This window comes from Electrophorus electricus, chromosome 1 (assembly GCF_013358815.1).
Source record: "Electrophorus electricus isolate fEleEle1 chromosome 1, fEleEle1.pri, whole genome shotgun sequence".
Taxonomy (NCBI): domain Eukaryota; kingdom Metazoa; phylum Chordata; class Actinopteri; order Gymnotiformes; family Gymnotidae; genus Electrophorus; species Electrophorus electricus.
This window is the reverse complement of record NC_049535.1, coordinates 23,833,198-23,849,055: the sequence shown is the minus strand read 5'-3', so window position 1 is coordinate 23,849,055 and position 15,858 is coordinate 23,833,198. Positions and strand designations below refer to the sequence as shown.

The 15,858-nt window shown below is 37.2% G+C and overlaps 3 gene segments (V, D, J or C); all 3 read left to right on the top strand.

The window, feature by feature from the left end:
- Window positions 1-289: 289 nt before the first annotated feature.
- On the top strand, window positions 290-818 carry LOC113569351. The segment is given in 2 exon segments: window positions 290-384; window positions 511-818. Coding segments are annotated over 2 exon segments (351 nt in total).
- A 2,951-nt stretch (window positions 819-3,769) lies between these two features.
- Window positions 3,770-4,372, top strand: LOC118241168. The segment is given in 2 exon segments: window positions 3,770-3,850; window positions 3,939-4,372. Coding segments are annotated over 2 exon segments (381 nt in total).
- A 1,370-nt stretch (window positions 4,373-5,742) lies between these two features.
- Window positions 5,743-15,858, top strand: part of LOC113591553 — a 91,123-nt gene continuing 81,007 nt past the window's right edge. Inside the window, 3 exon segments of the C gene segment in view lie at window positions 5,743-5,815; window positions 6,205-6,304; window positions 6,430-6,725. Coding sequence covers window positions 5,804-5,815; window positions 6,205-6,304; window positions 6,430-6,725 — 408 coding nt within the window.

Below are 15,858 nucleotides of genomic sequence, written 5' to 3'. Positions count from 1 at the left end.
GATTGTGATGAAGTTCATGATTTCAAACTTTGAAGATGGTTCAAATGTAGACCTGCAACCCTGTAGATTCATGAATGTTTTATTTTATTAAAGAGATTCGGCAACCAAGAATGAACTGTTTTCTTTGTCCTTTTTAAAAGAATGACTGACTGTTTTTTTCTCTCAAAAAGCAGATTGCAGTAACCTTGTAGTTGTCTACATTCCATGTTCTAAAATACCTTTTTCTTTCATGAGTATCCAGATATGCAAATGCAAGCTTCCCACCTCAATCTTTCTCTATTTAGGTGATGAGGCAGTTAAGCTCTGGAGAGCAGAGATCACTCCAGAACAACAACACAACCATGTTCTCCACACCTCTTCTACTCCTGCTGGCAGCTGCATCCTGTGAGTTATTGATTAAATAATTTAATTTGCTGCAATTGCAATCCTGTTTTGATTACTTATTAAATTGAAGTTTGAAGTGTAATATTTTTATTTGTAGTTAATTACATCATATTATTTTATTTACAGATGTGCATGGTGAAGAACTGACTCAGCCTGCTTCCATGACAGTGCAGCCAGGCCAGAGTCTGTCCATCAACTGCAAAGTCTCATATTCAGTTACTAGCTGGAGCACAGCTTGGATCCGACAACCTGCAGGAAAAGCCCTAGAGTGGATTGGGTATATCTATAGTGGTGGGAGTACATCTTACAGTGATAAATTAAAAAACAAGTTCAGCATCTCTAGAGACACTGGCAGTAACACGATAACATTACAAGGACAGAATCTGCAAACTGAAGACACAGCTGTATATTACTGTGCAAGAGACTCACAGTAAGAAGAGCTAGTGATTACGCTTTACAAAAACCTTGTGAGTTCTGTTTGAGACACACTTCCATTATTCCAATAAATCCAGTAAATGCTTATGAATTCATCTCAGCTCAGTTTGCCATGTTATGCAAATTTGAAATGAAATGAAAATGCAATTTATATAACTGAAGACACAGCTGTGTATTACTGTGCCAGCGAGTCACAGTAAGAAGAGCTAGTGGTTACACATTACAAAAACCTTGTGAGTTTGGTTTGTGATGCACTCCCAAGGCAACCATTTAATCCAATATCCTTACATGGACTATCAAAATGAAAGCTCTGATATTTTCTTTATGTCTCTGTTCAGCATTTAGCTACTATGCTGCACTTAAAACTGTGACAGGCCAGGCAAAGTCAGATGCTTGCAGATATAAAATATGAGATTTATTTGTGCTCAAAACCAGGGTCAATACCAGAAGGACAAAATCAGGGGTAATCCAAATCATGAATGAAAAAGCAGTCCATGTCAAAAACCAGAAAAAAACATTCAAAAACCAGGCAGATCAATCCAAAAGGGGCAGGCAAAAATCAGAGACGAGAAACACAAAAACTAGATTCAATACACTGAAAGGTAATCAAGGAACTAATGCTCTGCATACTCAGACTAACAATGGAGGCAATACTTTGCAACAGAATGTAGATTAAGACAGCCTTATCTATGTATTCCTAAGTGAACACAGGTGACTTCAATACTCTGGTAATGATGATCCAATCGAAAGTTCATGGTTGGATGAGTCGTTGGTCGGGTGATGAACAGCCTGCTGGGTAGTGTAGTTTATTAGGGGTCAGGCAGTATAACAAAAACCAATTGTTAAAGAACTTTGGAAGTACCCAGCATGACATGTTTTTATATCAAGTTGTAATGATGCCAAGCACCTCAATGATCTGGGTTGTAACTCACACACATACTAACTCACTAACTCACTCACATTTAACATAATTCACTACAAGGGTGCACTGTTAGCACTGAAGTAGCTTTGGTGCTTCTCATCAATGACACTGTATGTCCTTGTTATTATATAGCTGTCTTGGACAGTATTGCATGTGAGTTTTGCACTGCTGCTATTACTGTAATCAAGCATATTTTATTTTGCGGTTAAGTTGAAGGGAACAAGTGAGGCAGAACATTTCTATATCATGTAAGTTTATAAATAGAGTTGAATGAAAGTACATATGTAGAACACAGTTGCTATAGAATTATTGCTTAATTTTTCACTTCTGCTTACTCCAGGAAAGGGCTTGCAGTGGATCAGAATAATCTGGATCAGTGGAGCCAAACACTCCGGACGATCCTTTAAGAATCATTTAATGTGCTGTACTGAGACATCAGATGCCTTGTGTCAAAAGTCCCAGCTGTTTCTTGTTGTGATATGACCAGTACTTTGGTACAGTGCTGTGTGATTAATAATAAATACAAGTCACGTTTCTAATGAAATGGTTCACTTTCCAGGCAGGATTAAACATATCTAACAATTATTGTTAGATCACTGGATTGTAAGTGTCATGTCTGCTCGGGACGCTTCCCTTCACATTAGCAGAGATCACAGTCTCCTGAGCATTAGGAATCTTTTATTCACCTTTTTCTAATTGTAAGTCTTGTTATTCCTTGTATTTAAGCCCTGTACAAAGTGTTGATCCCTAACTTTGTTCCTGGATCTGTTTGTGACAGTAGGAATGTTTAGTCTTGAAGACAATTTTGGGGGGCAATCTTGGGGACAATTTTCATTGCTTCTAATTATTTTATAAATGTGGACTGCATGAAAGCACACATTAATATTTTTTCAGGGGGGTGAAGCAGATTTACTGCATTTACATTATCACCATTTGACATATGCAGTTTTGTTCTGGAAAGTATAGTAAAAGCATTTGACATTAATTTGTTCACTAATCTAGTAATAGTTTTTAGATCATGACATAGATCTAGTTTCTCATGCTTTGACAGACAGACATTATAAATATCATGAATGTAACTGGGACACTCTTTCATGCTTACATGCACTGATTCCATCAGGCTCCTGGTAAAGGATTCAAAAATCTAATTTACTATTATTCTGAGAGTAGCAAGAACACAGCCCAGACAGTACAAGGAAGGTTCACAGCATCTAAGGAGAGCTCTAATTTCTACTTGCATATGAGTCAACTGAAGCCAGAATACTCTGCTGTGTATTACTGTGCTAGAGAGTCAATGTGCTGAAACTGATACATCTTGGGAGATTTCATTTCTTTTTGCCATGTTCTCTGTATGTAGATTAACTGTTGGTCAGCTGTCCATAAATCCAACAATCAGACTATGTAGTGTGAAGCAGTTTCCAAGAATGTACCCCAAATTATTGTAGGCTATGTGATTTCAGACATTTATCTTATTCAAGGAATCTAACCAAGTTTCCTTGCATATATGGAAGTATTTACCTTGTTATAAATTATTTTTCTAATGCAATCTAATGTAATCAGCATAATTCACTCCTGCACAGGTTAGGTCTCCTGGGGACTCAGAAAACGTGTCAGGTCTCTGGATATGCTGTCACTGATGCTGAGACAGGTTTGACCAGACAGAGTCCAAGGTAAGGGATGCAGTTTTTTTAAATCAATGATATGTTTGTATTTTATCGTCACACAATTTTACTATAATTGTGAAATTTGAATTTCTTGATTCTTATTGAATTTAATACTAAAGGCATGTCCAACACAAACCTAGATATATAAACTCATCTTAAAAACCAAGATCAATAAAAATATTAATTCATGTTCCATTTGCAGCACAGCAGGGTGCACCCCTCACTAAAAATACAAACATGTCTAATGTACCCTCACTAGCCATGCAGCATTTGTCATGTGATTGACTTGTTATGCAAAGGTCTCATGGAACTTCCTTATATTTAGAGGAGCAGGCTGAAAGTCTGTAGATGAACTCCGGGTGTCTAATAACTCTAATGAGTTCCAGCTCTAACCAAACCATGTTCCTCACATCTACGCTGGTGCTGTTACTGCTGATTACAACACGTGAGTCTTGTATCTGTTAGTAACCATTTTAAAGCATAATGATCATTTTAATGCACTGTGATATTATTTGCTTTGTGCATCTGTTTAGGTGTCCAGTCCCAGGTTGTCCTCACCCAGTCTGAGCAGTCACTAGTAGTTGCTCCAGGTGGATCTCATAAACTGACCTGTGCCTGTAGTGGGTTCAACTTGGGCAGCTATAGGATGCACTGGATCCGTCAGGCTCCTGGGAAAGGACTGGAATGGATCATGCACTACCACACTGACTCTAGTAAAGGCACAGCCCAGGCAGTACAGGGCAGGTTTAGTGGATCCAAAGACAGCTCTAATTTCTACCTTCATATGAGTCAACTGAAGCCAGAGGACACTGCCATGTATTACTGTGCTAGAGAGTCACTGTGAGAGGACTCATACAGACAGCTGTAAAATAACTCTAAAATAAAAAATATAGTAAAACGAGAAGTAGGAAAACACTGGTCAAAAAGGCAGTGATCCTCATAGTAAAATTGTAGCATGCTACTTTTAATCTGAACTTTTATATATATATATATATATATATATATATATATATATATATATATATATATATATATATATATATATATATATATATTTCATACAGTCATCATAAAACATAAAATCCATTTAAACATCATATGATAAGAATTCTTTCTTTCTTTCTTTCTTTCTTTCTTTCTTTCTTTCTTTCTTTCAAACATCATTAAGAAGTATTTGCTGTGCTTCTTGTCTATTTTCAAAAGTTTGTAAAGCCTCAACATAACATAAATTTTGTTTGTCATTCATATCCCCATCCCTCTATTTGCAGTAAAAAGGTTTACGAGGATCTCCTCATAAAGATGTTAAGAGGAGTACCGCATGTTAGAGATCAGTGTGAATTCTGCCCAGAAAATATTCCCCTTATATTTCACGTGTATTCCAGTAGACTGCGCCTTTCACTTTAAAAGCAAAACAATCTGATTTAACTGCAGTCAGTAATTTCTTATGCTGTTCCCTCATTATGCAAATTTTTCATTGAACTTTTCTGTACAAAAATAAGAAGACAGACATTCTGCAGAGGATCACTGTGTCACAAGGATCTTATTTATCATGTCTGGATTCATTCATGCCATATTCCTCATATGTTCACTGCTGCTACTGATTGCCACTTGTGAGTCTGTAACTCTTGTACTGGGAAACCACAATAAATCCTTAAATGGACTATGAAAATGAAATCTCTAATAATGTTTTCTTTATGTCTCTGTTTAGGTGTCCACTCTCAGATTGTCCTCACATAGCCTGAGGAGTCAGTAGTAGTGGCTCCAGGTGGATCCCACAAACTGACCTGTGCCTGCAGTGGATTCAGTGTGGGAGCTGCTGATGTGCACTGGATTCGTCAGGCTTCCCTTTTACACGACATACTTAAAGATGATTTATTTTAGGACTAGTGGAAATGGGCTGTTTTTCCAACATGTGGAGACAATTTGCTATCTGTTAGTCATAGGCTTACCATTTCTTACTTACCATTCCACCATTTCACTGCGTGTTGTACTGTGTATGACTATGTATGTGACAAATAAACCAAACTTGAAACTTGAAACTTGAAACTTGAAACTTTTTAAAGTTCTAATATAAGGGCTTTTTCAACAATTGTTTTATACTTATGAAACACTAAAAGAGCAGATCTGTTGACATATAAGTGAAAATATAAATGCATTAAATAGACCAACAAATTTAACAGTGAGTGATTTTGGCTCCTGATGTCCCATACCAGTTTGTCCTCACACAGTCTGTGCATTCATTGTAGTGGCTCCTGATGGGGCCCACACACTGATCTTTGCCTACAGAAGGTTCAGTGTTGGAGAGTCCAAAAATCAGCATGTGCTGGATCTGCCAGGTTCCTGGGAATAGACTCAAGTGGATTGTTTTCTATTATTCTGAGTAGCAAGAGCTCAGCTCATGCAGTACAGGGTAGGTTACCAGCATCTACTGAAACTATATTACAAACTTGATTGTGATAAAGATTATGATTTAAAACATTGAAGTTTATTAAGAAATGTTTCCTTTGCAACCTTGTAGGATCATGAATGTTTCCTTTCCTAAAAGGAAAAAAAAACAAAAATAAACAAAGAAACAAATAAATAGCTGAATGTGAGACATCATGAGATTGTATTTTTATAGCCACTGTTTTCTTTGTACTTTTAAAATAATGGCTTCTTATGTTTCTTTATGTTTATTCTCAAAAAGCAGCTTGCAGTGACATTGCACTTGTCCATAATCCATGTCTTAAATACCTTTTTCTTTCATGGGTATCCAGATATGCAAATGCAAGCTTCCAACCTCAATCTCTCTCTATTTAGGTGATGAGGCAGTTAAGCTCTGGAGAGCAGAGATCACTCCAGAACAACAACACAACCATGTTCTCCACACCTCTTCTACTCCTGCTGGCAGCTGCATCCTGTGAGTTATTGATTTATGTATTTAACTTCCTGCAAACACAGTCCTATTTTGATGACTTTTAAATTCAAGATTGAAGTGTAATATTTTTATTTGTAGTTAATTACATCATATTTTCTTATTTACAGATGTGCATGGTGAAGAACTGACTCAGCCTGCTTCCATGACAGTGCAGCCAGGCCAGAGTCTGTCCATCAACTGCAAAGTCTCATATTCTGTTACTAGCTCGCACACAGCTTGGATCCGACAACCTGCAGGAAAAGCCCTAGAGTGGATTGGGTATATCCATAGTGGTGGGGGTACAGCTTACAGTGATAAACTAAAAAACAAGTTCAGCATCTCTAGAGACACTGGCAGTAACACGATAACATTACAAGGACAGAATCTGCAAACTGAAGACACAGCTGTATATTACTGTGCAAGAGACTCACAGTAAGAAGAGCTAGTGGTTACGCTTTACAAAAACCTTGTGAACTTGGTTTGTGATGCACTCCCAAGGCAACCATTTAATCCAATAAATGCTTATGGATTCATCTCAGTTCAGATTGCCATGTTAGTCAAATTTGAAATGAAATGAAAATATAATTTATATTTAGAATAGCTTAATATATAGAACAGGTAAAAGGATTGGTGAGCTTTTCAGTTCTAGCTAACTGACCAGTTGCACAAAAACCATGTTCCTCATATTTACACTGAAGCTGGTGATAACCAGACTTAGATTTATTTGAATGAGGACTGCAGACCATCAGTTTTAAGGCATAATAGGGATTAATTTTATTATTTTATTATTTATAATTTTACCAATTAATCCAGTAAATGCTTATGGATTCATATCAGTTCAGATTGCCATGTAATGCAAATTTCTCAATTAAGAATTCATTAATATATAGAATAACTTAAATAGAACAGGTAGAAGGATTGGTGAGGTTTTCAGTTCTAGCTAACTGACCAGTTTCCATTCTACAGAAACCATGTTCCTCACATTTCACTGACACTGCTGATAAACAGATTTAGATTTCTATCAATGAGGACTGTAGACTAAAGCACAATAGGGATTATTCTTATTTTCTGTAGTAACGTTTGTTTAGGAGTCCAAACCCAGATTGTCCTCACCCAGTCTGAGCAGACAGTAGCAGTCATTCCAGGTGCTACCCTACAAACTGAACTTTGTCTGCAGTGGATTCAGTGTGTGGGCACTGATGTACTGAATATGTCAGACTCCAGATAAAGGACTTGAATAGGTCATGTATTATCACTCTGAATTTTTTTAATTGATTTTTATTCAGTGTATCTCCAACAGTAAAATCATTCATCTTTACTCATATTCAGTCATATACCACCAATAGACTCTGCCCCTCGCTGAAAATGTACTTAACATCCATCCTGTGTTGTTTCATGACACTGACTTGTTATGTAAATTTCTCATTGAATCCTTTTCCTCTATTTAGTGGAACAGGTAGAAAGTTTGAAGAGGATCTCTAGGTAGCTTTCTGCTCCAAGAACATCCAGTTCTAAACCAACCATGTTTGTCACATCTACACTGCTGTTGGTGCTGGTTGCTACATGTAGTCTTTCATCTGTCTCAGTAACAAACTACATTAAAACTAAGAAGTGATTTATGAATCGAGTCCACTTTGACAATGTTTCTTTGTCAATCTGTTTAGGTGTCCACTGTCAGATTGTCCTCACCCAGTCTGAGCAGTCAGTAGCAGTCACTCCAGGTGGATCCCATAAACTGACCTGTGCCTGCAGTGGATTCACTGTGGGGGACACTAACATGCACTGGATCCGTCAGGCTCCTGGGAAAGCACTCAAATGGATCATTTACTATTACTCTGATTCTTACAAGAGCACAGCCCAGACACTACAGGGCAGGTTCACAGCATCTAAGGACAGCTCTAATTTCTACCTGCATACGAGTCAACTGAAGCCAGAAGACACTGCTGTGTGTTACTGTGCTAGAGAGTCACTGTGCTGGGACTGATACAGACAGCTGTACAGAAACCCTGCAAGGAGATGCCAAAGAGAAGCAGCAAAACAATGTGTTGTTTAGAAGTTACTAATTTCAATAAATGTAAAATAAACTGCCTACAAATGAATATACTCATATTTTATATTACATATATTTATTATGTGACCAAAATTGAACAAAATGAATGAAAGAATAGGCAGAATATATGAGAATAGTTACAAACTGAGCTTGGTTACAGCCCCTAAAAAGTCATTTGACATGACAATGAAATTACATAGAACAATGAAAAGCTGGCGATACAATACAAACTAAGGAAAAAGTTAATAATTGCCCAATCTATATAGTGAGTGATGCGTATTATGTTTATTCTTGCATATCGATGAAGGCTGTTAGACATTACTTTATTGTGAGCAGTATCACGTAATAATATTAGGAAAGTATAAGACTGCAATGTGTAAACCCAAAATAACTGTAATGTAGGTGGTGTGACAACACAAACAAGAAAAAAACATCAAACAGTCCAGTGGCAGCAAACGGTCAAACATCATGTACATTCATGGTTACCAACAAGCAACAGAACCCAGACTTGGAATTAAGAAAAAAGGAGGGAAGGAGAGGAATACCTACACAAATACTAATAGAACCAACACGGAGAATCTGGGAATACATATTAAGGGGAACAATACACATGAAGACCAAAATAGAAGCAGGCTACAACAAAATAAAAATGACACAAGCAGCAATACGAACAAATAACACAAGCAATAACAAACAAGGTATGGAGTAACAGTGACTAATGATGATACTGAACACACACAGGATATATATGCATGTACTTATGAGAACTGAACAAGACACAGGTGATACAAATGAGACAGGGAAAACGAAAACGGACCAGAACAGGAACGGAGAATATGAAACAATGACATGAGGCAGGGAAACCATGGAGACAAAGATGCTAGGAGGGGCCAATCAGCCAATCATGACAGGTGCTGGCAAGTTCAAGGGGTGGGACAGCCCAGGTGCATGCACATAGGGTGCTGTTCACGTCATGAAAAAGTTTGAAAACAGGTGGCATTTAAATGACTTCTTGAGTTTACCAGCATAATTCACCCCTGTTCAGGTTAGGTCTCCTGGGGACTTAGTAAATGTGTCACGTCTCTGGATCTGAGATCACTGGTGCTAGGGCAGGTTTGACCAGATGGAGTCCAAGGTAAGGGATGCAGTTACCTGAAATCAATTATGTGTATTTTACAGACATACAGCTTTTCTATAACAGTAGAATTTTAATTTCTTGATTCTTACTCAATTTAATACTCAAGGCATGTCCAGCACAAAACTTAAAAATGCAAAGTCATGTTAAAGACCAAGATCACTACTCAGTATTCATTCATGTTTCACTTACACTACAGTTGGCTGCACCCCTCACTGAAAATACAAACATGTTTAATGTACCCTCACTAGCCATGCAGCATTTGTCATGTGATTGACTTGTTATGCAAAGTTCTCATGGAACTTCCTTATATTTAGAGGAGCAGGCTGAAAGTCTGTAGATGATTTCCAGGTGTCTAATAACTCTAATGAGTTTCAGCTCTAAGCAAACCATGTTCCTCACATCTACGCTGGTGCTGTTACTGCTGATTACAACACGTGAGTCTTGTATCTATTAGTAACCATTTTGAAGCATAATGATAATTTTAATGCACTGTGATATTATTTCCTTTGTGCATCTGTTTAGGTGTCCAGTCCCAGGTTGTCCTCACCCAGTAGCAGTCACTCCAGGTGGATCCCACAAACTGACCTGTGCCTGCAGTGGATTCAGTGTGGGGGGTGCTTACATGCACTGGATCCGGCAAGCTCCTGGGAAAGGACTCGAATGGATCATTTACTATTATTCTGAGAGTAGCAAGAGCACAGCCCAGGCAGTACAGGGCAGGTTCACAGCATCTAAGGACAGCTCTAATTTCTACCTGCATATGAGTCAACTGAAGCCAGAAGACTCTGCTGTGTATTACTGTGCTAGAGAGTCACAGTGAGAGAGGACAGAGGGAAAACTGTACAAAAACACTTCCTCATTCATTTCAGTGTAGATGAAAATTAAGAGATCTTAGACAGAGTAAAATATTTCACTTACTTTTCCATGTTATGATGTCAAACATTCCAGTGACATGAAACTGTTGTGAAATGCTGTGTGTGTGTGTGTGTGTGTGTGTGTGTGTGTGTGTGTGTGAATGCTGACCTTATTAAGGAAAACCATGTGATTATCTTAAACATGCTTTTGTTACAATTATTTTGAATCTCTTGCTTTCCTGCCTGCCATGTGGGAGTAATCATAAGCATCAATATGCACATTTTTGTTTGTTATGTAGTTTTTCTGTTTCTGTACATGTGCATGCTCTCTCTCTCTCTTTCTCTCTCTCTCTCTCTCTCTCACACACACACACACACACACACACACACACACACACACACACACACACACACACACACTTACTTATGATAATCATTTATATGGCAGAGAAGTGTTAGTTATATTGCACTTCGTGTCTAAAAATGATAGCGACGCAATCTCACGGACAGTAAAAAAGGTAAGTCAGGTGTCTCAAAAGTTTTCATTTTTGGACTAAAACATTCATTAGCTTGTGTCATTTTTGCATGTATGTGGCACACAAACAGTTGTTTCCTGTCAGAGCATGTAGGTAGGAAATATTTAGAATACTTACATTTTAAAAGTTAAGCCTTGAATCTCCATCTTGAGTCAAATTACAGTGGTGACCTGTTATGTTGATCGCAGCCATCTTAGCTGGTCTGTTGTAAAGAGTGCCACTAAACACTAGTGTTTATCTCCTGTCTCTGCTACACATGTAAAAAGAAATCCTGATGTCTGACAGAGCATGTATATTTTAACAGAAGTGATAAACAAACAACTTGTTGTAGGACAATGACTGGGAATAAACAAGCCATATTAGTCCTAGTATAAATCCACAGGAAAATGTGAGACTATGTGCAGAGGGAACAGAGAGCAAGGTTTATGTACACTGCCTGATAGTGCCAGAAATTAATGACAGAGCGGGCGAGTGTAAGAACTGACTACACGCACACAGGGTTAGTGTCAGTGACTCCACTACTGGGGAGGAATCTGGAAGCGGTATAGTTAAGTTCCTCCAGGACCATGGTGCAACACAAAACATCAGTGCAACACAAAACATGCTACACAAGTGCAAACAGTTCGATATAGTGCAAAATGTCATAAACATTAAATAAACAATAATAAATACAGGACAGGACAAATACAAAATGAGTAGACAGTGCAGTTATTTAGTCCAGAACACAGTACTAGGAATATGTAAAGTGAGTTGTGCATAGGAGTCAGTGACATGCTATACTGAACATAGCAGTCACTGGTAGCAGCCAGAACAGTTCAAAGTACAGTGCTGGTTTAGTACAGTACTCTAGCAGCAAGTCAGATAATGTGCAAGACTACAACAGGAGTGCATAGTTTATTTGTGTGAAGTTTGACTTCAGCACTAGTCCGATGCAAAACAATGTGTGAGTGTGTGTATGGATATGTATGTATGTATGTACGTATGTGTGTGTGGGAGTGTGTGTGACTATGTATAAGCATGTGCGTATGTGTGTATGGATATGTATGTATGTATGTATGTATGCATGTATGTATGTATGTATGTGTGTATATATGTATGTATGTATGTATGTGTGTACATATGTATGTATGTATGTATGTGTGTGTGTGAGTGTGTGTGATTATGTATAAGCATGTGTGTATGTGTGTATGTATATAAAAGTGCCCGTTTTTGGAATCTGAATTGGGATTGGAGTTAGCCAGAGTTCAGGAGTCTAATGGCTTCTGGGAAGAAGCTGTCTGGAGGTGTGGGACTGGATGCTGCAGTACCTTCTTCCAGATGGCAAAAAGGTGAACAGTTCATGTGAGGGGTGTGTGGGGTCTTTCACAATGTTGGTGGCTTTCCGGATGCAGCGTGTTGTGTAGATGTTCGTGATGGAGGGAAGAGAGACCCCAATGATCTTCTCAGCTGTTCTCATTATTCTCTGGAGGGTCTTGCGGTCAAAGGCGGTGCAGTTCCCAAACCAGGTAATGATGCAGCTGCTCAGGATGCTCTCTATAGTACCTCTATAGAAGGTAGTGAGGATGGGTGATGGCAGATGGGCTTTCCTCAGCTTCTGAAGGAAGTAAAGACATTTCTGGGCTCTCTGATGATGGAACTAGTGTTCAGGGTCCAGGTGAGGTTCTCCGCTAAGTGATCACCAAGGAACTTGATGTTCTTGATGATCTCCACTGAGGAGCCGTTGATGGCAAGCAGGGAGTAATCTCGCCTTGCTCTCCTGAAGTCAACAACCATATCTTTTGTCTTGTCGACATTCAGAAACAGGTTGTTGACCTTAGACCAGCTCACCAGTTCATATAATTGGATTAATGGACTGAATTATTATATAGGTCATTATTACAATTTATTAGATATTTAACTTGGAAATATCAAAATAACCTACTGCTACTGTACACGCTGGACATGGCAGCCTGCAGGAAGAACTCTGGAGTGGATTCGGCAAATATGTGGTAGCGGTAACATCTACTACAGTGATTAACTGAAGAGTAGGTTTCAAGTTTCCAGAGACACTAGCAGCACAGTAACCTTTCAAAGGCAGAATCTGCAGAAAGAAGAAAAAGCTGTATATTACTGTGCTCATGAACCACGGTGACATAATTCAGCAACATTCCTGTTCAAAAATAACCTCTGAAGAAAACATTGTTACTGTGAGAGTCTGTTAAAAAAAAAAAAAAAAAGGTATACAGTGAATAAACATGACCACATGTTTATTGGTCCTCTGAACTTCTTAATGATACAAAATGGAACTATATCAAATTATATCAACTTTAATAAATTTTATATCAAATAACGACACACCTGTGTTACTGTGTGCATAAACCACAGTGTTACAGTTTAGCTTCCTTGTGCAAAATCATCCATGATTTAGTAATCTTGCAATCATTTGGAGATCTGTCCTCTGTCACTGCAGTTTGAAAAAAGAAGTGAAGATTTTTTTTGCCAAATAAGTGGTTAATAACAATGAAACTTTCAGTGCCTAATTAGAAGCAGTGAGCCTTCAATATTAAATCGAATTCAGTTTGATTAGCTTTTAATATCTAGCCAGAGGCTTAATATTCCATTGATCCTGCATCCTCAAAAATGAATGCAAAGAAATTAGATCTCACCAGCTGGATAGATAGCAGAGAGGAAATAATGATAGTTTGGAACTAACACAAAAACAAGTGGGCATATTTATTATTCAGCCTATTTAGTCTTGCCAAATATGAACATTTAAATCAATTGATGGCATAACATTTTAAGTGATATAACTGCGCCAAAGAATGTAGCTCACCAAACCGACCAAAAGGACAATGGTGAGGTTAAAAATATAAAATTTCAGTGAATATGTACTGCAACTTAAAATATATTTCTAAACTCACAGTTTGTGACTAACAAAAGAATATATTTTTAAACACTACATTTTCAGTGTGGTGCCAATTCCAAAAAGTATGTGTTTCTTTAAATTCCATTATTAGTCACATGTGTAAATGCAAATATTGTGTTCAGGCTCCCTTCCTTAAATAGTTCACATACTACAATAAGAACTCCCTCCTCTTAAACCTGAAAAACATAATAATGCTTTCTGCATATTTATTCCTGCTTCTGGTAACTCTGTCCTGTGAGTTTGACTTTATATGAAAACTTTACATTTTGTGCATTACAAAGTGCATTATTCATCTTTCCCTATATTTTGTGGTAATTCTAATACTTTTTACAGGGGTCCGTTCTTATGAACTCACTCAGCCTGAATCCTTAATGATCCATCCATGTCAAACTGTGACCATAAACTGCAAGGTCTCTACTTCCGTAACCAGTGTCCATGTATCTTTGATGCGGCAGGTAGGAGGGAAAGTTCTGGAGTGGATTGGACTAATTTATTCAGGTGGAGACAGACCTTAAAAGAGTCTCTGAAAGACAAGTTCAGCATCTCCAGAGACACTTCCAGGAACACAGTAACATTAAAAGGGCAGAACCTCCAGCATGAAGACACAACTGTGTGCTACTGTGCTACATCCTCGCAGTGACACAAATTAGAGGCCACAAAAGCAAAAAATGGAAGCTCAGTGCAGTCTGCTTTCAGTGAAACACTGAAATGTAAATATAAATGTGAAACATGAACAACACAGTAAAGAAATTTTTAACATTCACTTCAGTTCGTACAGAGGATATGCACCTTCTGAATCCAACTCAGTAATTTAATTTATTTATTTTTAGGTTAAATGGTCTAGGTACACTAAAAATGAAAGCTTGGTGTATTGCAACAAACCTGTTTCAAGTAGCATAGTTACACATTTAGTTTCTTATTAAGCAACTGAACAAGATAGGATAGAAATAGATTTATGCTTCACAGAGAAATAATTTCTACATTTTCATAAGGATTTAAGCACTGACCTGTTGCTGATAAGTGACCTGATGCTGCTGAGTTGGTGCAGAAATCATCATTGATAAAGGCCAGGGTCAAACTACCAGCAGACGGTTATACAGAACCAGAGAACTTCTTGTGGAAAACAAGTCTATGAAAAGTCATAAAATACTGCAGGTGATTCTTGGATTCTTCACTCCACATGAACAATGTTAAGCATACCTGGCTAGCTAACATATTCTAATTAAAATATGCAGCGCTATAGAAGTGACCAATTTCTATTACTTTGCCATACTTTTGCAAAAATTCAATTGTTATTTTTATAGGTTTTATCATGTTTGTACAAGTATGACACTTAACACAATATATATATATATATATATATATATATATATATATATATATATATATATATATATATATATATATATATATATATATTGTACCTGACATAAACTGAGCTACAATGTTAGCTGTCATCATATGGTGTGAATGCAACCCGAAAAGTAGATATATTTGTAATGTCAACATCAAAATTGTCAAATATAGGTCCAAACATATATTAAATTACTGATAATCACAAAATGGAGGTATCATTTTAAATTTCCATGTCACAAAATATAATACATTTCACTGTTAATAATGCATGACTTTCAGAGGTAATGGTGCCTGACTTTCAGGAAACACCTGTGTTCTCAGAACTGACACAGTAATGTAAATGTATGAATTTAAATATGCTTTGTCACTTTTTCAGTATAGAGTTTTAGAAATAGACTTCAGGCTGTAGACCTTACAAAACATTAATCGAGCTAAATAAAAATAGAGCTAAATTAACATTTTCACAATGTAAATCTCGGAGGTATATAAATAATACTCTGTCCTTTAGTACTCAATCCAGTACCTTCTATATTTAATACTCATTTGATGCTTATATGTTCTTACCATTCTATTGTGATTATCATTCTATTATTGTATCATTCTCTGTGATAATTTTTTTTACAGATCCAATTTGATAAATAAATTAGAAGAATGGAGGATCGCCTCCTTTTATATAACCTTTTTTTTTTAAATCAGTTTATTCAAGCAGACCATGCTG